Raw genomic sequence first — 27,546 nt, 5'->3', positions numbered from 1 at the left:
TGAATGAAGGTTTCAGCAGCTGATGAACTGAGACAGGGGCAGAGATGGGCAATGTTATGACAGTGGGAGTAGGTGAACTTGGAGATGGAGAGGATATGGGGTCAGAAGATCACTGCAAGGCTAAATAGACTGCCAAACTTTTCCTTTTGAGAAATACCTTGTGTGCCCATGGGGTTGACTCTTCATATGCTGTTTCCAGCAATTAAAACAAAGTTTAAAAATTCACCAGTCAAAATAAAGCTTTTTTATCCACAATGAATGAAATTCCACAAATAACAGACTTGAGTGGCAAATAGGTGTTTGTTCTATGCAAGGTCTGTTGTAAACTTTTGTATTATTGGATGCTTGAGAAATATGACATTTTAACCACTGCAGTTAGTTGAAATACTGCAAAACTAACATTCTGATTAGAATGTGAACTAAAGGTTCATGAGTAGAGACTGTGTACATGTATAAAAATTCATTTACTGAGATGGGAGATAAGTAATCTCTGTGCACTGATTAAATGCATATTATCAACCCAGAAAAAATGAACAGGCTTTTAAATGTTGTATAGGCATTTAACAACAGATTTGTGGTTTTTGATTATGTCAAATGGGAAGAAAGAAACTTGGCATGTTTAATCCATCCAGAAACTTGGGAATATGAGCAACCAAGCATTCAATTAGATATGCTGCAGACTGCAAGTTCCATATTCCCCAGAGCCTCTGCTCTCGGTTCAACCTTTAATGGTGTGACCACTTTTGAAGATAGTCACCTCATCATATAATAAGCGTCTAGTTTCTGTTCCACATAATCTATGATTTTGGAATTGAGATCTGCATTTTTCTTCTGTAATTTAAAAGACATTGCAAAATAACAGTGTTTAGTCAAGTGCTTTTTGATGTATGGATTTCACTTTGGACTACTGTTCTTTTTCTCCAGGTATGTTAAAAAGAACGCCTTGCTGTACCATTTGCTATTTTAAGATCTGAGTTGTCGAGGGATTACAAGAGCTTATGAGGAAGTTCTGTTGCGAAAAAGAAACAGTGGCTAGAGGAGACTGCAGAAAGTAAGGAGCATCGAACAGGACAAGAAGGAAAAGGGAAGCTGGAATAGCAAGTGAAGAATCATGGTATGTTCTTGGGCTTTGTCACTTTTGACCTTGTTTTATGTGGAAAAATTAGCAGGCAGTCTAATGGATGCAATCAGCACAGCCCAGTAAAAATGTTAAACAAAAATCTATTCAATAGTTTGATATTAAGTACATGGGTACTACAATTCTATGTGCAGAGTATACTGTTCTTGATTTATTGCCAAGGTCTTTAAACCACAAAATGAAGCCTCAAGAGTCTGCAGCATATGAATTATTAATTGCAAAGAGGATGTTCATAAATTTCGTGCTTTAATGAAACTGGCGTTAACATGCTGCTATAAGATGCCAAATGACCTTGGACTGTGCTGCATAGCTAAAATTTTAGGTGCTTGTCATTGTCCTCCGTGTAGCAAAATCATTGCAGAGTGAATCAGGATACTTTGACAGATGCATCAGCTGGCTTGGCTATTGTTAGGTAAACGGATGCTGCATGTCAGCACTGTTTAATCTTGTGCTCAAATTACTTTATTATACCACCTGATTATATGGTGAAGTCAAAAAGCGCTGATATGAAAAAGGGAAATATTGTTGTAAATAGATATTAAGACTTTTCTATTTAAAAATTTCATTTTTGTAGTCATTACCTGTGACCATGGACTTACTTTCTTTTCTTTTGTGGTCTTTTTCATATAATTCTTGAAAACCTCATTTAGCATTAAAAGCAAAAGTGCTATTGTGACTCAATAAAAGTGAATTTATTTGTGGATGTCCTGGTCTCGAAATGTAATTGTCAATGTAACTAAAGGTCACAAAAATTTCTTCTGGTATTTAATAACTTTAAAGAAATTTGTAGTGGTGTGCATCAGATGTTAAATGACAGAAAATGAAGGAAGTTAGAAAATGTTTGCAGAAGTGGGAGGAATTAATTTAGAAGTATCTACCTTAACTTAGTTAGTAAAATACTCATGTAATTCACTCTTCATATAATAACTTTTATGTGGGTTGTTCTTTTGTAGTCTGATGAGTAGCATCCACATGGTAGATTTTGTTTTGGCTAATCATTAACCATGGTTATATCAATGCCCTTTTACACACTACACCTCTTAACATTAATAGTACATAATAGATATGTTATGAAGTGAAAAATAGAAATAATCATGCATTAATATAAATATAAACGGTACTATAGTAGGGAATAAGTTGACGGCAATAATCAGGTTTCAGGTGATATTGAAAAACTGCGCTATCTTCAAGCTAAACACAGGATGGAATTACTGTGTTGTAATAAAGTACCAAGTATCTCCTAGATGCTGACATTATTACATTAACATAGTACTTTTGCACAGCTGTTTGCTGACTGGTGTGGAAAAAAAATTGTGTACATAAAAGGTGCTGCTGATATTCCAAGGCAAAAGTTACTGCCAGAGGATAATGGAAAATGGCAGATAATTTGAGAGTCCCCAAAATTTGGTCTCGCATGTTTGGTACAGCAGTACCCCAGGAACAGAATGAAGAAATGCAATATAAATGGGTGAAACAAAACCAGAAAAGGCAATGAAATATGAATAACCAGAACATTAGTGGTTGTGCAATGAGGCATTATCTTGCTTAAGGTTTTTTCCTGAGAATTCTAGCAAATAATCGAGAAGGCATGAGTGTGGATAATTGGAATTCAGATAAAGTGTATTCCCCATGTTGGATCTTCAGATAAAATCTACTTTGGAATTCTGGATATGAAAAGATGATGCAGGCCTGCTCACAAGAGGTCCTAAGAAGCTGTTGGTTTTCTGGAAATCTTGCACCCAGTAATCCAAACTGGCCAGTCTATTTGCTTTCAAGTTGTCAAAGTGAAGTTGTCCAGTGTTCTCTTGGCATTTCTGCCCTTTGCAGCAAGATATTTTTGTTTCCTCTATCAAGGTTAAATGTTATAAACTAGCCATTTCTCTTTTCCTACCCCCTAGATGGCTCAGAGATGATGGCACAGTGAGGTCTGACACCTGGCCCTGCAGACTAGGAAGGTTCCATGTTTGAACATTAGTCTTCACTGAGTCAGCCCAACCCATCTAGCTAACACTGGGGATGGGGAGTCAATCTTGCATTCGGCTTCAATGTCCCTGACTACGTAAGTGGATCGTGAGGCGGGGTTTCTGCTCCCAATTGCTATCCATATATTCGCCACATGTGCGCACATCAGCTGAAGACATGATTATGCTAAGCTGTAACTGAAGTCAACGGGAATCGGGGAAAACTCTCCAGTGGCTGGAGTCATACCTAGCACAAAGGAAGATGGTAAGGGTTGTTGGGGGCCAATCATCTCAGCCCCAGGACATTGCTGCAGGAGTTCCTCAGGACAGTGCCCCAGACCCAACCATCTTCAGCAGCTTCATCAATAACCTTCCCTCCATCATAAGGTCAGAAATGGGGATGTTCGCTGATGATTGCACAGTGTTCAGTTCCATTCGCAACCCCTCAGATAATGAAGCAGTCCATGCCCGCATGCAGCAAGACCTGGACAGCATCAGGCTTGGGCTGATAAGTGGCAAGTATCATTCGTGCCAGGCAATGACCATCTCCAACAAGAGAGAGTCTAACCACCTCCCCTTGACATTCAACGGCAATACCATCGCCAAATCCCCCACCATCAACATCCGGGGGTCACCATTGACCAGAAACTTAACTGGACCAGCCACATAAATACTGTGGCTACAAGGGCAGGTCAAAGGCTGGGTATTCTGCGGCGAGTGACTCACCACCTGACTCCCCCAAAGCCTTTCCACCATCTACAAGGCACAAGTTAGGAGTGTGATGGAATACTCTCCACTTGCCTGGATGAGCGCAGCTCCAACAACACTCAAGAAGCTCAACACCATCCAGGTCAAAGCAACCCGCTTGATTGACACCCCATCCACCACCCTAAACATTCACTCCCTTCACCACAGGCGCACCTTGGCTGCAGCATGTACCATCCACAGGATGCACTACAGCAATTCGCCAGGGCTTCTGTGACATCTCCTTCCAAACCCGCGACCTCTACCACCTAGAAGGACAAGGGCAGCATGCACATGGGAACAACACCACCTGCATGTTCCCCTCCAAGTCACACACCATCCCGACTTGGAAATATATCGTTGTTCCTTCATCGTCGCTGGGTCAAAATCCTGGAACTCCCTTCCTAACAGCACTGTGGGAGAACCTTCACCACACGGACTGCAGCGGTTCAAGAAGGTGGCTCACCACCACCTTCTCAAGGGCAATTAGGGATGGGCAATAAATGCTGGCCTTGCCAGCGACGCCCACATCCCATGAATGAATAATTTTAAAAATGGCCCCGGAAGTCAAATAGTCCACTGAAGCTTGTTCAGGCTTACTGATGAATAATCACTTGAAGATGTTCAGTGGGTTGTTGTCTGTAAAACTGTACTGCAGTATACATAGGAGGGGAATGATGATGGTTAAAATTGGGCAGAAAATAACAGAGGGTAATGTATAAATGTAAATGTTTTTTGGTTTAACAAGTGTTTACCACAACAGATGTGTAGTCTGTAGACAGGGCCCCTGCAGAACTGTTTTCATGTAAAGAGACTTCTGAACATAAGAAATAGGAGCAGGAGTAGGCCATACGGCCCCTTGAGCCTGCTCTACTATTCAATAAGATCATGGCTAATCTTCGACCTCAACTCCACTTTCCCGCCCAATTCCCATAGAGTCCAAAAATCTATCGATCTCAGTCTTGAATATACTCAAAGATTCAACATCGACAGCCCTCTGGGGTAGAGAATTCCAAAGATTCACAACTCTGAGTGAAGAAATTCCTCCTCCTTTCAGTCCTAAATGTCCGACCCCTTATCCTGAGACTCTGCCCCCTAGATCTAGACTCTCCAGCCAGGGGAAATATCCTCTCAGCATCTACCCTGACAAGCCCCCTCAGAATTTTATATGTTTCAATGAGATCACCTCTTATTCTTCTAAACTCCAGAGAGTATAGGCTCATTCTACTCAATCTCTCCTCATAGGACAACCCTCTCATCCCAGGAATCAATCTAGTGAACCTTTGTTGCACCGTCTCCAAGGCAAGTATATCGTTCCTTTAGATAAGGAGACCAAAACTGTGCACAGTACTCCACCAAAGCCCTGTACAATTGTGGTAAGACTTCCTTACTCTTGTAATCCAATCCCCTTGCAATAAAGGCCAACGTGCCATTTGCCTTCCTAATTGCTTACTGTACCTGCATGCTAACTTTTTGTATTTCTTGTACGAGGACACCCAAATCCCTCTGAACCCCAACATTTAATAGTTTCTCACAATTTAAAAAAAATTCTGGTTTTCTGTTCTTCCTATCAAAGTGAATAACTTCACATTTCCCCACATTATACTTCAACTGCCACCTTCTTGGTTTCTCACTTAACCTGTCTATAATCCCTGTGCAGACCCTTTGTGTCCTCCTCACATCTTACTTTCCGACCTAGTTTTGTATCGTCAGCAAACTTGGATACATTACACTCGGTCCCTTCGTCTAAGTCATTAATATAGATTGTAAATAGCTGAGGAACAAGTACTGATCCTTGCAGCACCCCACTAGTTACAGCCTGCCAACCTAGAAATGACCCATTTATCCCTACTCTCTGTTTTCTGTCCATTAACCAATCCTCTATCCATGCTAATATATTACCCTCAACCCCATGAACCCTTATCTTGTATAACAACTTTTTATGTGGCACCTTATCGAATGCCTTTTGAAAATCCAAATATATTACATCCACTGATTTCCCCTTTATCTACCTTGCTAGTTACGTCCTCAAAAAACTCTAATAGATTTGTCAAACACAATTTCCCTTTCATAAAATTGTGTTGACTCTGCCTAATGTTATGATTTTCTATGGGCCCTATCATCCCTTCCTTAATAGTGGATTCCAGCATTTTTCCAACGACTGATGTCAGGCTAACTGGTCTGTAGTTCCCTGTTTTCTCTCTCCCTCCTTTCTTGAATAGCAGTGTTACATTTGCTACCTTCCAATTCGTTGGGACCATTCTAGAATCTAGGGAATTTTAGAAGATCACAATCAATGCGTCCACTATCTCTGTAGCCACCCTTTTAGAACCCTAGGATGTAAGCCATCAGGTCCAGGGGATTTATTAGCTTTTAGTCCCATTAGTTTCTCCAGTACTTTTTCCCTACTGATATTAATTACTTTAAGTTCCTCACTCTCATTAGTCCCTTGGCTCCCTACTATTTCTGTGTTTTTTGTGCCTTCTACTGTGAAGACAGATACAAAATATTTGTCTAACTGCCATTTCCTTATTCCCCATTATAATTTCTCCAGTCTCAGCCTCTAAGGGACCAACGTTTACTTTTGTTACACTCTTCCTTTTTACATACTTGTATTAGCTCTTATAATCCGTTTTTATATTTCTTGCTAGTTTACTTTCATATTCTATTTTCTTCCTTTTTATCAAATTTTTGATCATCCTGTGCTGGTTTCTAAAACTCTCCCAATCCTCAGGCTTACTACTCTTCTTGGCAATATTATAGGCCTCTTCTTTTAATCTAATACTATCCTTAACTTCTTTAGTTAGCCACAGATGATTCACTTTTTCCGTGGAGTTTTTATTTCTTAATGGAATGTATATTTGTTGAGAATATTGAAATATTGCTTCAGCTGTTTGCCATTGCTTATCTACCGTCACACCCTTTTAATCTAATTACCCAATCTACCTTTGCCAACCTGCCCCTCATACCTATGTAATTGGCTTTATTTAAGTTTAAGACTCTAGTTTCTGACTTAAGTACGTCGATCATGTTATGATCACTCTTCCCCAGGGGATCCTTTCGTGTGAGATTACTAATTAACCGTGTCTCATTACACACTACAAGATCTAAAATAGCCTGTTCCCTGGTTGGTTCCTAAACCTAGGATAGCCTGGACACCCCGGGGAAACAAAGGACACTCCCTGACAATAAATGGTAATTTATTTTTTTTATAAAGTACACTGTAGGTAAAGTCCTTCCACAGCTCGTATCTGGTTTGGAGTTTCTTGCTTTATCCCCCCTCGAGCGGTCAGCATCAACCACTTGTATTGCAAAAGGCATAATCTTGGTGTGAAATGCTAATAACTATTTTTAACTTTTAATGGGAATGCCTTCTTAGCTCATCTAGTTAGCTAAGAGCTGTTCCAGGACCACAATTTTAACTTGATTATTGGATCTTATTTTGTATATAACAAATAAAAGTAAACCCAATAGGGAGAAATGTATGCATTGGTAATATTTCTCCCAAAAAAGAAACAATACAATCATATTCTATATCCTTTTTTTCCCCTTGGGTTAATAGTTTGAAAACATCTTCCTCCAGTGTACTGTGCTAGGACTCATCTGTGATTACTCTCGTAACAAGTTTTTCATCTTGCAAGTGTCATTAAGTGGAAGGAATCTTGGTGCTTCTGAGTTTAAAATGGGTCAACTAAGTACTGCTCTGTATTATCTAGTGACCAGATCATATTCCCTCTTGTTTCTACCAAAATATTGTCAACATGGTATTTCTGATTAATCTTGCCCATGTGGACCAACAGGTCTAAAAATAAAATTCAACAATAGCTTTACTTACTGTTCTAAACTTTAAAAACACCTGTTATATTTTTGAAGACATTTCATAGCAGTTGCTAAGGATCTTATGTTTTCACTAATTAATCCTAAGAGTGCCTTGGTTTAATGCACATTTTTTTGAGATGAGACACTTCATTTAATAATTGCATGCCAGCTGTAAGGTTTTCATTAGAAGTGAGCAACAGTGACGGGTGAATCCATTGGGTTCGAGAATCCATGAATTTTTTTTTAAAGTAAGAACATGGCATCACCAAAATGTAGATGCTCACAAATCACAGTAGTCTGCTATCTATCTGATTGCTGTCCTTCATCCATCCTTGGATGAGTCGTAACTTCCTCCAACTAAACATTGGGAAGACTGAAGCTATCTACTACGCTGACTCCATCCCTGTCCCCGCAATTGCAAGCTGAACTAAATTGTCGGCAAAATTGGTTTTCTGTTCGACCCACAGCTGAGTTTCTGACGCCATATCTTCTCCATCACAAAGATGCCTTTTCCACTCCTTTTGCAGCTTCTCTGCAGCTGAAACCCTCATACATGCCTTCATCACCTCTAGACTTGATTATACCAATGCTCTTCTTGCTGGCCACCTATCCTCTACATTCCATAAACTCACCTTGTCTAAAACTGTGCAGCTCATATCCTGTCCTGCACCAAATTCCACTCCTCTATTGTCCCCATCATTATAGCCTTATAAAATTCTTACCCATGTGTTTAAATTCCTCTGTGGCCTTTTCCTTCCTGATTTCGGTAACATCTTCCAGGCCTTCAACTGCCCCCAAATTCCTCATAGCTCTGACTTGAGCCCCTCCCACCCGTCCCACCATTGGTGGCTGTGCCTTTAGATGCCTAAGTCCCACTCTGTGGAATTCCCTTCCTAAACCCCACCACCACCCTCTTCTCGAAGACTCTCCTTAAAACCCCTTTTTGACCAAGCTTTTAGGGAACCCTCCTAACCTTGCCTTCTCTGGTTCGGCATCCAATTTCCTCATGCCTCTGTGCATTTTGTTGTTGTTACACCATACTTCACATACCATTAGAAGTAAACCCAGATTATGGAGAGAATCAGGAAAGTTCACTCTTTGAAGATTTTTTTGGCAGTGATGTCGGGTCTTTTCTCAAACAACTTTCGACAAGTCTCCTTTCCTAGCCTCCTTAGTTCCCTAGCCCCAGATTATTTGTTGATATCTTTTGGAAGTTTTTAACCTTTTGAGTTCATCTCTTCTGAGTACTAGTTCTGATGCTGCAGCCATCAAGGTGGTGTCAAATTTGAGACTGTTTGAGATCTATCCAAGTCAGTCTTCCCTTCCAGTGGTGTCACTACTGCTTTTTAATGTTGTAGCTGCAACAGATAGACCTGCCACTTGTCTTGATTTGAGTTAAGGTACTCGGATCCTCAGACAAAATATTTCAGGGTACAAACTGAATCTCTGTTAATCTAGAGTAGTGCCATGGCACAGAATTAACTGTGTGCTATTTGTGCTATGTTAACTACCTTAGTGAGGGTGGCAGTATGGGCATTACAGGGAGGAGGGTTAAAATCAAGCAAGTGTCAACTCCTGATACTTGGCCAGTGGGTCTAACTGTTAATGTCTGATAAGGACAGGATTGGGCAAAAATGGGAAGCTCCCCAATGTTGAGGAGCCTGTGGTTCATGTGAAGAATGACCGCTTGGGCAAGGTACTGTGGAATGTCCATTGAACTATACTCCAACATCTCTGTGTTTTCAGGAGTTGAGCAGAGTGGAGGGAAAAAAATGACTTTGAATACATTGCCTATATCAGATTAGTCGGCTGCTTTCCTAATCCTGCCACCAGCTGGAACTGCATCTTGTTTTCTGGCCTACTGGATCTAAGCATTAATTGACCCATAGTAATTACATTGGAGGCAAGATATATTGCAGATGGAGGGCCATATATACCATAACTTTCCTCAGAGACTTCACTTGATGGCTTGGCTCGTGAAAGGATCTGTTTACTTATGCAAAGTTTTCTACCTTTGGTAGTAGCAATCGGTTGGTGTCTAGAGTAGCCTCCATTTTAATGTTAAATTGAATGGTTTGTCTTTGGTGCCAGAAGAGTGCACTCAGCACTTCATAGCCTGATATGTTGTCTCCTTTTTATTTGCCGTCCTGGGTCACTTACAGCCTGTTGTCTTGGTTTGATCTACAGGGGGAGCCATTACAAATTACTGTCTTTCGTTGGTGGGAGACTTAGAGTCCTGGAAATTTAAGTCATTCTTATGAATTGTAGTGCCCACTGGGGACCTGTTTTTCATAATCACAGCCTCAAAATTAAGTCAGGTCTGTCTACCTACTGTTGTAATACTTTGATATAATGCCTTTGTATGTGAAGATTGATTATTTAAACATTTTTAGACCATGCCGTAAATGGGTCATCTTGTTCTTTGGCAGAAGTTTGTCCTCCACGCATAAAGTTCTATCCCTTTTCTGTAACAAAAAGGTAATTTTTAACACTCTCGTTACCTCCTCAATTTTTTTTTTATTAATGAGGGTAGCGCGTTTGATGTAGTCTATGTGGATTTTAGCTAGGCTTTCGACAAGGTCCCTCATGGCAGATTGGTCAGAAAAGTAAACGCCCGTGGGATCCAAGGGAAAGTGGCTAGTTGGATCCAAAATTGGCTCTGTGGCAGGAAGCAAAGGGTAATGGTCGCCGGGTGTTTTTGTGACTTGAAGGTTGTTTCCGATGGGGTTACGCAGAGCTCAGTACTAGGTCCCTTGCTTTTTGTGGGAAATATTAATGATTTAAACTTAAATGTAGGGGGCATGATTAAGAAGTTTGCAGATGATACAAAAATTGGCCAAGTGGTTGATAGAAACATAGAAAATAGGAGCAGGAGTAGGCCATTCGGCCCTTCGAGCCTGCTCCGCATTTCAATATGATCATGGTTGATCCTCTATATCAATACCATATTCCTGCTCACACTCCATGCCTCTTGATGCCTTCTGTGTCTAGAAATCCATCTATCTCCTTCTTAAATATATTCAGTGACTTGACCCCCACAGCCTTCTGTGGAAGAGAATTCCATAGGTTCACCACCCTCTGAGTGAAGAAATTTCACCTCATCTCAGTCCTAAATGTTCCTACCCTGTATCCTGAGACTGTGACCCCTCGTTCTGGACCCCCCCCAGCCAGGGGAAACATCCTCCCTGCATCCAGTCTGTCTAGCCCTGTCAGAATTTTATACGTTTCAATGAGATCCCCTCTCATTCTTCTAAACTCGAGTGAATACAGGCCTAGTTGACCTAATCTCTCCTCATACGACAGTCCTGCCATCCCAGGAATCAGTCTGGTGAACCTTCGCTGCACTCCTTCTATGGCAAGGATATCTTTACGTAAGGAAACCAAAACCGCACACAATACTCCAGGTGTGGTCTCACCAAGGCCCTGTATAACTGCAGTAAGACATCCTTGCTCCTGTACTCAAATCCTCTTGCAATGAAGGCCAGCATACTATTTGCCTTCCTAACTGCTTGCTGCACCTGCATATTTGCTTTCAGTGACTGGTGCACAAGGACACCCAGGTCCCTTTTTGTACATCAACATTTCCCAATCTATCACCATTTAAATAATACTCTGCCTTTCTGTTTTTCCTTCCGAAGTGGATAACTTCACATTTATCCACATTATACTGCATCTGCCATGTATTTGCCCACTCACTCAACTTGTCTAAATCGCCTTGAAGCCTCTTTGCATCCTTCTCACAACTCACAATCCCATCTAGTTTTGTGTCGTCAGCAAACTTGGAAATATTACATTTGGTTCCCTCATCCAAATCATTGATATATTGTGAATAGCTGGGGCCCAAGCACTGATCCCTGTGGTACCCCACTGGTCTCTGCCTGCCACCCTGAAAAAGACTCATTTATTCCTACTCTCTGTTTTCTGTCTGTTAACCAATTTTCAATCCATGCCAGTATATTACCCCCAATCCCATGTGCTTTAATTTTGCACACTAACCTCTTACATGGACTTTATCAAAGGCCTTCTGAAAATCCAAATACACCACATCTACTGATTCTCCCTTATCTCTTCTACCAGTTACATCCTCAAAAAAAACTCCTGTAGGTTTGTTAAACACTATTTCCCTTTCATAAATCCATGTTGACTTTGTCTAATCCCGTTGATATTTTCTAAGTGTCCCGGTATCACATCCTCCATAATAGACTCTAGCATTTCCCTACTACTGATGTTAGGCGTACCGGTCTGCAGTTCCCTGTTTGCTCTCTCCCTCCTTTTTTAAATAGTGGGGGTTACATTTGCCACCCTCCAATAGTGAGGAGGAAGGCTGTAGACTGCAGGAAGATATCAATGGACTGGTCAGGTGGGCAAAAAAGTGGCAAATGGAATTCAATCTGGAGAAGTGTGAGGTAATGCATTTGGGGAGGGTAAACAAGGCAAGGGAATACACAGTAAAGGGGAGGATACTGAGAGGTGTAGAGGAACAGAGAGACCTTAAAGTGCATGCCCACAGATCCCTGAAGGTAGCAGGACAGGGAGACAAGGTGGTAAAGAAGGCAAACGGGATACTTTCCTTTATTAGCCAAGGCATAAAATATAAGAGCATGGATGTTATGCAAGAACTGTATGAAACACTAGTTAGGCTTCAGCTAGAGCACTGCGTACAGTTCTGGTCACCATTACATGAAAGATGTGATTGCACTAGAGAGGGCACAGAGGAGATTTACGAGGATGTTGCCAGGACAGGAGAATTTTAGCTATGAGGAAAGATTGGATAGGTTGGGATTGTTTTCATTGGAACAGAAGAGGCTGAGGCGTGATTTAATTGACGTGTATAAAATTGAGGGGCCAAGATAAAGTGGAGAGGGAGCACCTGTTTCCCTTAGCATAGGGATCAAAAACCAGAGGGCATAGATTTAAAGTATTTGATGGAAGGATTAGAGGGGAGCTGAGGAGAATTTTTTTCACCTAGGGGTGGTAGGGGTCTGGAACTCACTGCCTGTAAGGGTGGTAGAGGCAGAAACCCTCAACACATTTAAAAAGTATTTGGATGTGCACTTGAAGTGCCGTGACCTGCAAGGCTACGGACTAAGAGCTGGAAAATGGGATTAGGCTGGATAGCTCTTTCTCGGCCTGCTCAGACACGATTGGCCAAACAGTGGCCTTCTGTGCTGTAACTTTCTATGATTTAAAAATTATCTTGTTTGCTCGGAGACAACTGCCACAGTACCTCTTTGAAGACTATTTTGACATGCTAATGTCTTGATTGCAAACTTCTGTTTTTGCACTCCTGGCTATAATTTCCTGTATGAATTTTTTGTATTATATATAAATTATGTACTTGTCCTGTAAGTGCATGACTGGTTGCTGAGAGTTACCTAAAAGGAAACTGCTTTTAATTGAAAGGGGAATGCTGGACATAAATGTTACAGAGCTGTCAATTTGGTTTGTATTGCTATGGCACAAGTGTAAATTGTGTTCACGTAATTCATACAGTGGCAGTGTTCTTTTACACTGAAGTACAAGATTGCTTATTTTTTTCACAAGTATTTCATCTCCAGTTCTGTAAGAATGCAAAGGACTTGTCTGGTTCATTTTTGATTAATTGCTTAGAATCTGTCTCCAGAGTCCTGGTACTATATTGGACGTATCTCACCTATACTTGCTTCAGTAAATTTTCTTTGTAAATAAACCTGTTGTAGTTTAGCCTGATGTGAAAAGTGTCTGATACGGCTGATATCATTCATCTTCTAAAGTCACACAAGATGCAGTGTAATCCATACCAGTGATAAGTTTTTAATAAAAGGGAAGATTGTTTGTTCTGTGGCTATTGCCCCACATAGAGGGAGACAGAGGAAAGTGTATCAGGAAGGGACAGAAGGTATGGAGTAAAAGGTAAAGTGTTAAAAAAGGAAAAAGCAGGAACTAAGTGTCACAAAACATATTTGAAAGTTTTTTATCTGAATGCATGTAGCATTCGTAACAAAATGGACGAGTTAACAGCACAAATAACGACGTATGGGTATGATCTTGTGGCCATTACAGAAACATGGCTGCAGGGTGACAACGACTGGGAATTAAATATGCCAGGGTATTTAACAATCAGGAAGGACAGGCCGGAAGGAAGGGGAGGTGGGATGGCTATGTTAATAAGGGAAGGAATCACTGTAATACAGAGAAATGATATTGGGACAAAGGATCAGGATAATGAAACAGTTTGGGTAGAGATAAGGAATAATAAGGGGTAAAAAACACTCGTGGGCGTAGTATATAGGCCTCCTAATAGTTGCAACTCTGCTGGAAGAAGTATTAATCAGGAAATAGTCGGGGCATGTAATAAGGGAACAGCTATAATTATGGGGGATTTTAACTATCATATTAACTGGACAAATCAAATTGGGCAGGGTAGCCTTGAGGAAGAGTTTATTGAGTGTATTAGGGATGGATTTCTTGAGCAGTATGTAACTGAACCTACAAGGGGGAAAGCAACCTTGGACCTGGTCCTGTGTAATGAGCCAGGATGAATTAATAATGACCTAGTTAAGGATCCCCTTGGAATGAGTGACCATAACATGGTTACATTCCATATCCAATTAGAGGTTGAGAAGGTTGGTTCTCAAACAAGCGTACTGAGCTTGAATAAAGGAGACTATGATGATATGAGAGCGGAATTGATTAAAGTGGACTGGGAAAATAGTTTAAAGGGTAAGACGGTACATGAACAGTGGTGTTCATTTAAGGAGTTATTTTACAACTTTCAAAAAAAATATATTCCACTGAGGAAAAAAGGGTGTAAAAGAAATGACCGCCATCCGTGGCTAAGTAAAGAAATTAAGGATAGTATCCGACTAAAAACAAGGACATATAAGGTAGCCAAACTTAGTGGGAGGATAGAAGATTGGGAAGTCTTCAAAAGACAGCAAAAAGTAACGAAAGGATTGATTAAGAAAGGGAAGATAGATTATGAAAATAAATTAGCAAAAAATATAAAAACAGATAGCAAGAGTTTCTACAGTTATATAAAAAGAAAAAGGGTGGCTAAGGCAAACGTAGGTCGTTTAGAGGATGAGACTGGGAAATTAATGGTGGGAAACATGGAGATGGCAAAAATGCTGAACAAATATTTTGTTTCAGTCTTTACGGTAGAGGACACTAAGAATATCCCAACACTGGACAAACAGGGGGCTCGAGGGGGGGGAGGAGCTAAATACGATTAAAATCACTAAGGAATTGGTACTCAGTAAATTAATGGGACTCAAGGCGGATAAATCCCCAGGACCTGATGGCTTACATCCTAGGGTCTTGAGGGAAGTGGCAGTAGGGATTGTGGATGCTTTGGTAATAATTTTCCAAAATTCTCTGGACTTGGCAAAGCTCCCGGCAGATTGGAAAACTGCTAATGTAACACCCTTATTTAAAAAGGGTAGTAGGCAGAAGGCTGGAAATTATAGACCAGTTAGCCTAACATCTGTGGTGGGTAAAATTTTGGAGTCTATTATTAAGGAGACAGTAGCGGAACATTTGGATAAATGTAATTTAATAGGACAAAGTCAGCATGGCTTTACGAAGGGGAAGTCATGTCTGACAAATTTGCTTGAGTTCTTTGAGGATATAATGTACAGGGTGGATAAAGGGGCACCAGTGGACGTAGTGTATTTGGACTTCCAGAAGGCATTCGACAAGGTGCCACATAAAAGATTATTGCTCAAGATAAAGAATCACTGGATTGGGGGTAATATTCTGGCATGGGTGGAGGATTGGTTATCTAACAGGAAGCAGAGAGTTGGGATAAATGGTACATTCTCGGACTGGCAACCTGTAGCCAGTGGTGTTCCGCAGGGGTCGGTGCTGGGTCCCCAACTCTTTACAATCTATATTAACGATTTGGAGGAGGGGACTGAGTGTAACATATCGAAGTTTGCAGATGATACAAAGATGGGAGGGAAAGTGGAGAGTGAGGAGGACATAAAAAACCTACAAGGGGATATGGACAGGCTGGGTGAGTGGGCAGAGATTTGGCAGATGCAATACAATATTGGAAAATGTGAGGTTACGCACTTTGGCAGGAAAAATCGGAGAGCAAGTTATTATCTTAATGGCGCGAAACTGGAAAGTACTGCAGTACAAAGGGATCTGGGGGTCCTAGTGCAAGAAAATCAAAAAGTTAGTTTGCAGGTGCAGCAGGTGATCAAGAAGGCCAACGGAATGTTGGCTTTTATTGCTCGGGGGATAGAATATAAAAACAGGGAGGTATTGCTGCAGTTATATAAGGTATTGGTGAGACCGCACCTGGAATACGGCATACAGTTTTGGTCTCCATACTTAAGAAAAGACATACTTGCTCTCGAGGCAGTACAAAGAAGGTTCACTCGGTTAATCCCGGGGATGAGGGGGTGGACATATGAGGAGAGGTTGAGTAGATTGGGACTCTACTCGTTGGAGTTCAGAAGAATGAGAGGCGATCTTATTGAAACATATAAGATTGTGAAGGGGCTTGATCGGGTGGATGCAGTAAGGATGTTCCCAAGGATGGGTGAAACTACAACTAGGGGGCATAATCTTAGAATAAGGGGCTGCTCTTTCAAAACTGAGATGAGGAGAAACTTCTTCACTCAGAGGGTAGTAGGTCTGTGGAATTTGCTGCCCCAGGAAGCTGTGGAAGCTGCACCATTAAATAAATTTAAAACAGAAATAGACAGTTTCCTAGAAGTAAAGGGAATTAGGGGTTACGGGGAGCGGGCAGGAAATTGGACATGAATTTAGATTTGAGGTTAGGATCAGATCAGCCATGATCTTATTGAATGGCGGAGCAGGCTCGAGGGGCCGATTGGCCTACTCCTGCTCCTATTTCTTATGTTCTTATATGAAACACATAGTTTTCAGTTTAAGATTATGGCGAATGTGCGATCTCCTATACAAGCTGCCTTTTACAGTAAGGACAAGAAAAAGGAATTGAGAGCAAGTGCAAATCACAACAGCTGGTGGGATTAACATCACTTGGGGACCAAAGAAGTTGTCATCAAATTAACAATCCAAAGTAAAGAGTAGCAAATAAACATAATTAATGCTAGGGGTCAAAAAATGTGGCTGGTAGCTACAATTTGGCCATGTCGCATTGGATAAAAAGGAATAAGAAACGCGCACAGCAGTTAGAAGTTCTGAAATTGGAGGCAGTAAAGGAGCAGCAGAAGCAACAGGAGAAAGAACGGCAGAAGGACAAAGAGGAGAATCGATGATGCAAGCACGAGGAGGAAGAAAATTAGTGTGAGCACCCATATGTGGAGGCAGTGACATGAGCTTGCAATACAGCCCAGCTGAATGAAGGTATGAGAAATCTAGCCCACCTGATATGTGATAAATTTAGTAAATCCAAACTTATTCCAAAATTTAATAGAAATGAAGAAAACTTCCTTTTATGTAGTGACTTTCACACCCTGTAGATAAATCAATGTGCTTTGCAGCCAATTAATTACTTTTGAAGTGTAGTCAGTTACACAGGCAAATATAGCAGCCAATTTGCGTATAGCAAGGTTCCACAGATGGCAGAAAGATAAAAGACCAATGGATCTGTTTTGCTGGATGGATTAATATTGGCCAAGACACCAGCAGAACTCCCCTGTTCTTTGAATAGTGTCATGGGATCTTTCACATCTACCGGAAAAGGCAGACATCTGTTTAAAATCTAATCTAAAAGGCAGCAACTCCAATAATGCAGCACTCTCAGTACTGCACTGAAGAGTCAGCTTGCATTATGTGTTTGAACCCACAACTTCATGCCTCAGAGGCAAATGTGCTACCACTCAGCCAAGCTGACATTTACTTTGGGGAAAATATAGATGAATTTTTAAGGACATTAATTAACTGCTGGCAGGAGAGCACCAGTGGGATCGTGGAACATGGACAGAAAGACAAGTACCTTCACTTTTGGGAAGGCTCTGGCAGCATTCTCCTATCTGGATCCTGAACTATCAATGAACAAGAATACAATGAAATATGCAATCCTTAATTGTTATACCATCACATCAAAAAAACTTATGGCTGGAAGTTTGGAACACTGCTCCAGGTGCTTAATCACATGTACAAAGAAAGCCCTGGAGATGCAAGGTTTGTGGGAAATGTATTTGTAAGGGAAAGATGCAGAATTGGGTGAGGAGATAAATGAAGTTATGCTGCCAGACCAATTTCTCGAGATTGTTTCAGATGATTTACATGTATGGCTACTGGACAATAACCGTGTGGAATGGCTGAGAATGGCCATTATGCAGTCTAATGAGCTTCAGGAAACTGGCAAAAAAGTAGGATGGCAGACCACTGGCATTGGTCATTCGGGGTGATCCACTTGGCGAGGAGATCAGCCACAGACCTAGAATAAAATTCAGAGGAGTGACAGTAGGGACTCCTGTTTTGAGTGTAATGAGATGAGTTAGAGGGAGAGTCTTTGGTCCAAGAGGGTTTGGAGCACAGTTTGGAAGACCAAATGCAGCCATAAAACCCTGCATAATGCCACCTGCCCATCAAGCCAAAACCTTCAGCAGCAGTGCCATACTTGTTAATAACGCATCTGCCCAGATCCAGTTTAGGATCAAGGTGTACACTTATCTTGGTAAGCTTACAGTTGATATGGGTGGATCATAACTGAAGGGAAGAAAGACATTTGTCTATGGTTTTGAAAGGAAAACAAAGGTTCCCTTAGCTGAGGTGTTACTAAACATTCCATTCTGTGAATTTGTGGTAGGTGCCATGAAAGAACTAAACCACTATGTATTCCTGGGATAACACGAGGGAGAAACGGCGAAGGCAGTTATGATTTCACAAATCAAACCTGAGGCAGCAGTAAAACTGCATAATGCAGTTTCTGCTGCTGCAGTGATGTGAAACCTTGTGGAGGCAAGGGAATAGAAGACTCCCCATATGATATTTTACAGTGTACCAGAGAGCCTGCATAATTTGAACTGCACTGAGTTAACTATGGGTTTGGACTGACCCCACACTAAAGGGCATGTGAGCTTAAGCCACAAGGGGCATCAGTGGCCCACAACCTAAGCCTGCAAAGTGGCAAAGGTATGAAGAAAGACTTTTGATTTAACATAAATCAAAGCCATTGAGGAATAGAATTCAAAAGTGTTCCAGCAAATAGTGGTACGTTGGGCATACTGCTAAGATTTATTAAAGGTAACCCAACATCCAACTTGCAAGACATGAAGTCCACACAGTGCAGATTGGCGCAATGCCGATCTCCAAGAACACTATTAAATTTTGTAGGATGTGTAATGAGTGTGACTAAATCTGGGGGTTGCATCAAAGCACCACTGCAATGCCTACCCATTATAAACAGACCTTTTAAGAGAGTTGACATACCTGTCAGTGGTTTTAGGAAATGTTACATGCTGACAATACTAGACTATGCATTTCGATACCCAGATATGATAACAGTCACGTCAACAGTTGGCACATTGTTAGAAATGTTTACGCAGATTGGATTCCCAGGTGAGATTCTAATTTCTGTCTCAACTAGTTACCCACTGCAGCAACAGTGCTGGATGAAAGTTTCTGTTCACTTGGTACTATCCTCAGATGCACAGGCTAAAAGAGAGGTTTGATGGCAGGTTGACCATATGCTGTGTGCATAAACTGGACAGAACCCCAAGGAGCAGGATGAAAAGTTGTCCCAAATATCATGTGCTGATAGGAAGATGCCACAAGAATCAACAGGTTCTCACCATTTGACTTAATGTACAGATGCCAAGTGTACAGGCAGTTAATGCTGTTCAAATATTTGTAGCCTGGGAAAACCCCTGACTAGGATGGGAGTGTGTGGAATATGTATTGAAGTTGCGAGATGAGCTGACCAGGTTAGCTGAGCACATGCAGGAGAATCTCAGGATTACTAGAAAGGCTGGTACAATCATATTACCAACCACTGGAATATATGCATTCTATTACCAGTCAAACAGAGTAAGTTATAGGCAGTGTAGCCAGGTCTGTACACAGTGGTGGAAAAATGTAACGAGGCGAATTACGCAGTTCAGATCATGGGTGGTGATAGCGGCTGCAATTGCATGGGGCCTTGAGTCAGTCAGATCCAGTGAAAGGACACCTACACTCATGGGGTATATTGTGCTTGGTGCTACATAACACGTTAATCAGGAGGGTAATTTAATTTCTCTGCCGATTCGTTGCCATATTATATTGAATCGGCAGCATGCTTTTATAATTTTTAAAAAAAATTTGCCTCGGGTAGAGGAAAACTAATCACAGGCATTCTGTCCCAGCAGCAGAAGTCAGTGGGAGTCTGCCCTGGGTGGGAGACCCTGTCTTTGGGTTTTGGCTGAACTTTAGACCTGATTCTGAGGACAGACTTTCACTTTACTGATGCGGTGCTGCTAGTGAGAGTAGGGTGCAATGCTCTCACCTGGTGCAAGTGAATGAGAGTGAGTAGAAGTGAATGAGAGTGAGTAGAAGTGAATGAGAGTGAGTAGAAGTGAATGAGAGTGAGTAGAAGTGAATGAGAGTGAGTAGAAGTGAATGAGAGTGAGTAGAAGTGAATGAGAGTGAGTAGAAGTGAATGAGAGTGAGTAGAAGTGAATGAGAGTGAGTAGAAGTGAATGAGAGTGAGTAGAAGTGAATGAGAGTGAGTAGAAGTGAATGAGAGTGAGTAGAAGTGAATGAGAGTGAGTAGAAGTGAATGAGAGTGAGTAGAAGTGAATGAGAGTGAGTAGGAGAGTAAAGGAAAGAGTGTGAAGGCGAGTTGCTGAGTGAATGTGAGTAAATGCGGGAGAATGAGTACAAATCTGAGAGTGATAAGAGTCATAATCCAGGTGCCACGCAGCAGCCTGCAGTGGGCTCCAACCTCTGTGCTTTCTTTCTCACCTAACCTACTCGCTCTCCCTCAGTCATGGCTGAGGTGGGGGTGAGATGATGAAATATAGTTCTACTCATTATACAAGACTTTGCTGCAGCTCAAGCTCAAAAGGCTAGTTTTTGAATTGTCATCCGGCTCATGTACTGAAATAAGTGTTTCAAGACCTTTTATTATCGTTCGATGCCATTTACTCTAGTGTTACCTATCGCTTACCATTTTGTCAACTTTTTATATTACCTATTGCAAATGTGCGTTTTCACAATCGTACATGTGCAGATTTGACATTCGATTAATTAGGTGGCATTTAGTATCATTGACTAGCAAACTGTAGAGGCTCCAAACCGAACCTTTCCACAGGGCTCCCCACAATGAAAACGCCTCCCCTGGTAGAGATACCTAATGAACCACATAACCACCGGGTCTACCATGTGATGTTAAAGCCATGTGGGTGCGATCAGTGTGGTAGTTCAGCTATTCTCCATGCAGAAACAACAAATATACTAAATGCATATGGTTAAGTTTGAACTTATAGGAAGTGCAGGCTTGCCTTTTGCAGTGCAAATGAGATAATAGTATTCGGAGTAGCTCAAATCAAATCATTTTTTTTTCTTTTTCTCATTTGGCACTTACCAATTTCTTTTGTGTATTTTGCGCTGTATCAATTTGATCTCTTCTGTTTTCTCCTCCATGAAAGAACTGAGTTACAGAATGAGACCTTATATGCAGCACAGGCGGGGGAGATTATGTGGCTTGCATGGCTACTGCAAGGATGAAAAGTCTTAAATGGACAGTGTCCTGCAATTTTCCCCCGTTTGGGTGATGGCTTAATCATTTGTATTTGGAGGATGAAGTATATTGAAAGAATGAAGAAGACCATACGGAAGGTAAGCAATCTAACATTACCTGCCTTGGTAGGGTCTTCAGCATTCTTCAAGTTATGTTCTCTGCATGCCACGCTCTTACCCTATCCTCTCCTGTATTACCTGATTTATGATTGAGCATTTGTGCTGCTTAATGTTTTCCCCTGAAATCGAAGGAGTATTTTTGAGTCTACACTCCTCGTAGGCAGCCTCACCTGCCGGACTCGTAAAATTACCTGGCTTTAAAGTCCAGTTACTTTTTTCTACAACCTGATTTGTATCACAACTTCAGGCATATTTTTATACCCTCTGAACCTATATATAAAATAGATAATGCTGTAAAATCTGTGTACTAATCACTCTCCTCTTACAACTGCAATCTCATAAATATCCCTTAATGTTTTATTTATATATGTAAGAGGGGAGTGACTTGTACACCAGATTTTACAGTATTACCTATTCCCTTGGGTTGCCCAAAGACAGACTCATGTAGGGAAATGGACAGTCATGCCATTATATGGTCATGTTGTTGATGTAGATCACTTTCAGAATTGAACAACATTCGGAACGGTTTTTCATTATTGTCCACGTAATTTTGAATGTGCGGCAACTCCATCTTGCTGGGATAACTATACAGCTATTCAATTAAGCACTGAGATTTATGTTTATATAAGTGTCAGAGGTAAAGAATAACATTTCTGATTATGGTATTAACATCCATTGCTATGATGGTGCAGTTCTAACTGTGCCTTGTTCTCCAAGGTGCACATTGGTCGTCGTGTTCTTCATTGGCCCCCACCGAAAATAAAATCACTCCCCTAACAAGAAGTGGGGATGAAACCATGAGAGAATGGAGAGAGCAGTATGGTTCATGCCTCCTGAAGTTGAAAGCTATGATCTCCAAATTATTTGCTATTAACATTTTAAGTTAGAGCTTTTCTATGGAGCAAAAGTTGCAGTTAGACCAGAAAAGAACTGGATATCTTTTCTCTTCACCCCAGTGGAATGGATGCACAAAGGAATAACAGTGGAGCAGGCTATCAGCATTATCCTCTGCATGGATTTTGACACTGCTTTTTGATTGACTTAATATTTAGTATTTGCAGTTTTTAGAACTTTTTTCCTTTTGTTAATTTGTAAATGGTTCAATATATAATCTTCATTTTCTTTTTAGAGGCCAATCCGAACATTTGCTAATGATGACCGACATGTCATGGCAAAACATTCCTCAGTGTACCCTTCCCAAGAAGAGCTTGAAGCTGTGCAGAATATGGTTTCAACAGTGGAATGTGCACTGAAACACGTATCTGAACATTTGGATGAAACTAATTTGCAGTCAGTTAATGTGGACGCAGGTGAAGATGGAGCTGCAAATGCCAAGAAAAGTGATATTTCAGAGTGCAATACAAAGTGAGTTGTTACCAATTTTACTGAAGAATGATAGTCTTTTCTGTACAGAAGAAATATTGTATTTGATTTTCATACAAATGTCAATGGAAGGGTGTTCCGCTGATGTATCGGATTTTCATCAACATCAAGTGTTGATTAATTGCTGGGAAATTTCAGTTTGTAGTAAAATGTGTTAAGCATTTGGTCAAAATAATTAAAATAGGTTTTCTAGCTCATAAAATTTAATCAAATTTATTTTTTTCCAATAGTGTGAGATTATGGAAGGTTTTAGCAAACAAAATTGTATTGATTCCTTTAAATTAGGAAATTTTCCAATATTTTTTAGATCATATTTTCCTAATTTATCTTATCCAATTATTTAGGAATATGTAACAGATCTAGTTCTGGGGAATGAAGTGGGACAAGTGGAGCTTGTTTCGGAAACAGTGATCACTATCATTAGGTTTAGAGTAGTTATGGAAAAGCAAATCGTAGCTGACAAACGATTAAGTTCTTCAATGAAATAATGGAGATGTTTGATGTGTATGTGGACTTTCAGAAGATAGTCGATAAAGTGCCACATAATAGACGTTAGCAAAATCGAAGCCCATGGGGTTAAAGGGGCAGTGACATCATGGATACAAAATTGGCTACAAGACAGAAAGCAGAGAGTAGTGGTGAACGGTTGTTTTTCAAACTGGTGTCCCCCAGGGTTTGCATTAGGACCACAGCTCTTTTTGATGTATATTAATGACCTGGACTTGGGTATAGAAGGCAAAATTTCAAAGTTTGCAGATGACAGAAATCTTGGAAATGTGGTAAACAATGTGGAGGATAGTAGTAGACTTCAGGAGGACATAGACTGGTGAAATGGGCAGACACATGGCAGATAAAATTTAATGCAGAGAAGTGTGAAGTGATGCATTTTGGAAAGATGAGGAGAGGCAATATAAATTAAATGGTACAATTTTAAAGGGGATGCAGGAACCGAGAGACCTGGGGGTTCACGTGCAACTCTCGAAGGTGGCAGGACAAGTTGATAAGGCTGTTAAAAAAGATTGCGGGATCCTGGGCTTTATAAATAGAGGCATAAGTGTACAAAAGCAACAAAGTTATGTTAAACCTTTATAGATTACTGGTTAGGTCTCAACTGGAGTATTGAGTCCAATTCTGGGCACCATACTTAGGAAGGATGTCAAGACCTTGGAGAGGGTGCAGAGGAGATTTACTAGAATGGTACCAGGGATGAGTGACTTCAGTTATGTGAAGAGACTGGAGAAGCTGGGGTTGTTCTCCTTGGAGCAGAGAAAGTTAAGAGGAGATTCAACAGAGGTGTTCAAAATTATGAAGAGTAGATCGGGAGAAACTGTTTCCACTGGCAGGAGGGTCGGTAACCAGAGGACACAGATTTAAGATAATTGACAAAAGAAACGGGGGGAGATGTGAATTTTTTTTTTAATGCAACAAGTTATGATCTGGAATGTACTACCTGAAAGGCTGGTGGAAGCAGATTCAATAATAACTTTCTGCAATAGTAACTAAAAGGCAATTGGATATATACTTGAAAAGGAAAAACCTGCAGGGCTATGGGGAAAGAGCAAGGGAGTGGGACTAATTGAATAGCTCTTTCAAGGAGCCGGAACAAGCGTAATGGGTTGAATGGTCTCCTTTGCTGTAGGATTCTATTTATTAGAAAATTGCGTCTTTGAAAGCTTCAAAAGAATTCACCACTCAAAAGTACTAATTCCTCAGATGCTTCATAAGATTTGCTGCATATAATTGTACAATTACTTTTTCTTTTTTTAAAAAAAATCACATAATTAATAATTGCTTTAACTGCTTGAACAGTGAACAGAGTGGTCGAGTCTTGTGTGGAGTGATGCGAATTGGATTGGTCGCAAAGGGTTTGCTGATAAAGGGGGACCTGGATTTAGAGCTGGTGTTGATGTGTAAAGAAAAACCAACTGAGAAGTTATTAAACACAGTCTGTGACAATATGCCAATACAAATTCAGGTAAGTTGAGAAGAATCTGTCATTGTGCTTGACAGGAAAAATGCACCGTGCTTAAATTACAGTGATATGTGAATCCCTGTAACAATGAAATGATAGATTTAGTATACATTTTTTTAAAAAGTGTGATTTTAGGCTTAAATCTGATAACCCTCGCCAAAAGATGAGGTACAAAATTAGGATTAAATCTAATCAAGACCCCTCAACCTGTGCATACCACACTTATGAAGTAGCATCTGCAGCTGTTTTCCCTGTTTGGCACGGAGAGCACCTCATCTTCCCATGACAGGCAGAATTACACGTTCAGTCACCTGAGTTATGTACAGGTGGCTGAATAGAATTCTGTAAGTGGGAGGATGCAGATAATGCTGCATGTTTAACTCCTTTTGGCATTTTCAAATACTAGTTGATCCCCTGTGGTATTAAAAGTAAAGAAAGACTTGCATTTGTATAGCGGCTTTCACAACCTCAGGACGTCCCAAAGTGCTTTATAGCCAATGAATTATTTTTGAAGTGTAGTCACTGTTGTAATGCAGGAAACAAGGCAGCCAATTTGTGCACAACAAGGTCCCACACACAGCAATGTGATAACCAGATAATTTGTTTGTGATGTTGATTGAGGGATAAATATTGGCCAGGACACCAGAGAGAACTCCCATGCTGTTCTTCGAAATAGTGCTTTTACATCCACCTGAGAGGGCAGACGGGGTCTCGCTTTAACGTATCATCTGATAGACAGCACCTCTGACAGTGCAGCATTCCCTTAGTGTCAACCGAGATCTTGTGTTCAAGTCTCTGGATTGGGACTTAAACCCACAACCTTCTGACTTAGAGGTGAGAGTGTTACCAGAGCCATAGGGGAGTTGAGACCAAGGGAACTTGAGGCCAATTGTAGTCTTCAGGTGAAGCAGGGTTAAAGGGGAAGAGATAATAGGGCCAGAGTGCACAGATATAATTTAGAATAAATTTTAAAGTCATAACATTTTGCCCTTATTTTTATATAATACCTGTATTTATAGTTAAATAGCAAAACTTATGGCAGTTTGGAAAGCAAAGAAGTAGAGTTGGTTGGAGCAGAAGTTTTGCTGCTGTACAAGCTGAGGAGTTGGGAGAGTCGACCCACACTTTCCTGAAGAAAAATACAATTGTGGTTGTTTCCATAAACTGGGCCCTTTTATGTAGAAGAACACACTGCCAGTATAACCCCATTGTGAGGCTCTCTTAGAGACAGGGTCCTAGTATTTATCTTTTCATATTTGGATGATTTATACTGGAAGATGAACTATTCTAAAGAATGATTAAGACCATACCTAAATTAGGTAATCTACCACTTTTAACAGTGCATTCTTGAGAGAGGAATCAACAAAAGAGTAACTTTGTGTTCATGACAATTCATTATTCTGATTTTTAGTTTGGATTAAAATCATCTACCTAATGCTGGCTTAAAATTGGTGACAATGTATATAACTGTATAGTTCAATTGAAAGCCTTGGACATTCTTTGAAAAGAACCATAGTTGACAACTTGATACTGTCCAGACCCTGAACTGCGTTGAAATACAGCATTACGTTTCCACCAACCAATTTGAATTGAAAGTGATTGCCCTTTGTAAATTTGAGTATCTTAATGCTTATCCAATACTGAATACAACCAGCGTTTAAACTGTTCTTAGAAAATTGATGTTACATGTAATATTAGTGGATGGCTATAATAATTATGATTAAGTCCTATGCAAAACTTGTACCAAACTGCACTTGGAAGAGAATTAGGATTTTTATTTATACATTGTGAAATTAATGTTTTACATTGGGTGAGTAGTAGTTGGCTAGTAATGGATTTTCAAAATGGATTAGTATAGCTGAACACTTGCAACTGAAAGGTGCTTGAATTTCATTAGCAGTGCAGTTTCTTCGTGCTGACCAATGCAATATGTTACTGTATTACAATATGTGGGTGTTGTAGAAGTAAACTTTCATCGACAAAGCACTGATGAATGAGTGGCCTGTTTTGAAGTGGATATGAAGGACCATCTTTTGTCTCTTTAGATTAAAATTAGGTTTGTCTGTATATTATATTTTTGATACCTTTTTTAGAAACTTTCAGAGGAAAAATATGAAGTTGAGAAATGTGTAGAAGAGGCGGCTATCATTGTTCAAAATACAAAAGAACCCAAGTTGACACTGAAGATTGTTCTGAGTTCGCCAGTGGTGAGAGATGAAATGGAAAAGAAAGAAGATGGAGGTATATTGACCAGCGTTTTTCATATACTTGTTACCATTTTGTATGTTGTTGCTTGCTGTAAGACTTCTGTGGTCTTGCAGAGCAGGTTTGAACACACATCATGAAAATAAATTTTGCCGTTTCAGGGGTCACTTACAGCAAAACATGAGGAGCTTTTGCTGTTTTAAAAAAAAATGAAAAGCAAAAGGTTCCTAATCCAGAATTTCATAGTTCTTGTTAATTGGTTTAGAAATCATAATCAAAAGGAAAACTGTGAATACACGATGAAATATAGTGGGGTCTTAAGTAAAATTGAGTGTTCCATGTATAAAAAGTGTACAACTCAATATTTGTAATTCTTAAAAGTACATTTTACATTTAATTACCTGTCTACTGCACATTCACAGAATATGTTCTGACCGCGTAAATGTTGTAAGACTTGCTATATTTTTAATAATGTATATAGCATCAGTATTGCCGATTATTGCCCCATCTCAGTGCTGCAAAAAAATAAAGGATGTAAACAATACACTTAGATGCAGTAG

At 40.4% G+C, this 27,546-nt stretch overlaps 1 protein-coding gene across 3 annotated transcripts in view; it reads left to right on the top strand.

Annotated features, from left to right (window-relative positions):
* strbp (spermatid perinuclear RNA binding protein) overlaps nucleotides 1-27,546 on the top strand; it is a 139,955-nt gene that overhangs the window by 60,493 nt on the left and 51,916 nt on the right. For 2 of the 3 annotated variants that reach the window (XM_067969683.1, XM_067969681.1), the window contains 5 exons: nucleotides 925-1,114; nucleotides 21,216-21,405; nucleotides 22,556-22,791; nucleotides 24,619-24,784; nucleotides 26,875-27,022. In XM_067969683.1, coding sequence (XP_067825784.1) covers nucleotides 21,367-21,405; nucleotides 22,556-22,791; nucleotides 24,619-24,784; nucleotides 26,875-27,022 — 589 coding nt within the window. In that variant the 5' untranslated portion in view covers nucleotides 925-1,114; nucleotides 21,216-21,366. The remainder of the gene's footprint in view (nucleotides 1-924; nucleotides 1,115-21,215; nucleotides 21,406-22,555; nucleotides 22,792-24,618; nucleotides 24,785-26,874; nucleotides 27,023-27,546) is intronic. The other variant, XM_067969684.1, reaches the window with a different exon arrangement.

The sequence above is a fragment of the Heptranchias perlo genome, chromosome 31 (assembly GCF_035084215.1).
Source record: "Heptranchias perlo isolate sHepPer1 chromosome 31, sHepPer1.hap1, whole genome shotgun sequence".
In the NCBI taxonomy this organism is placed as follows: Eukaryota; Metazoa; Chordata; class Chondrichthyes; order Hexanchiformes; family Hexanchidae; genus Heptranchias; species Heptranchias perlo.
This window is presented reverse-complemented; position numbering and strand designations above follow the sequence as displayed.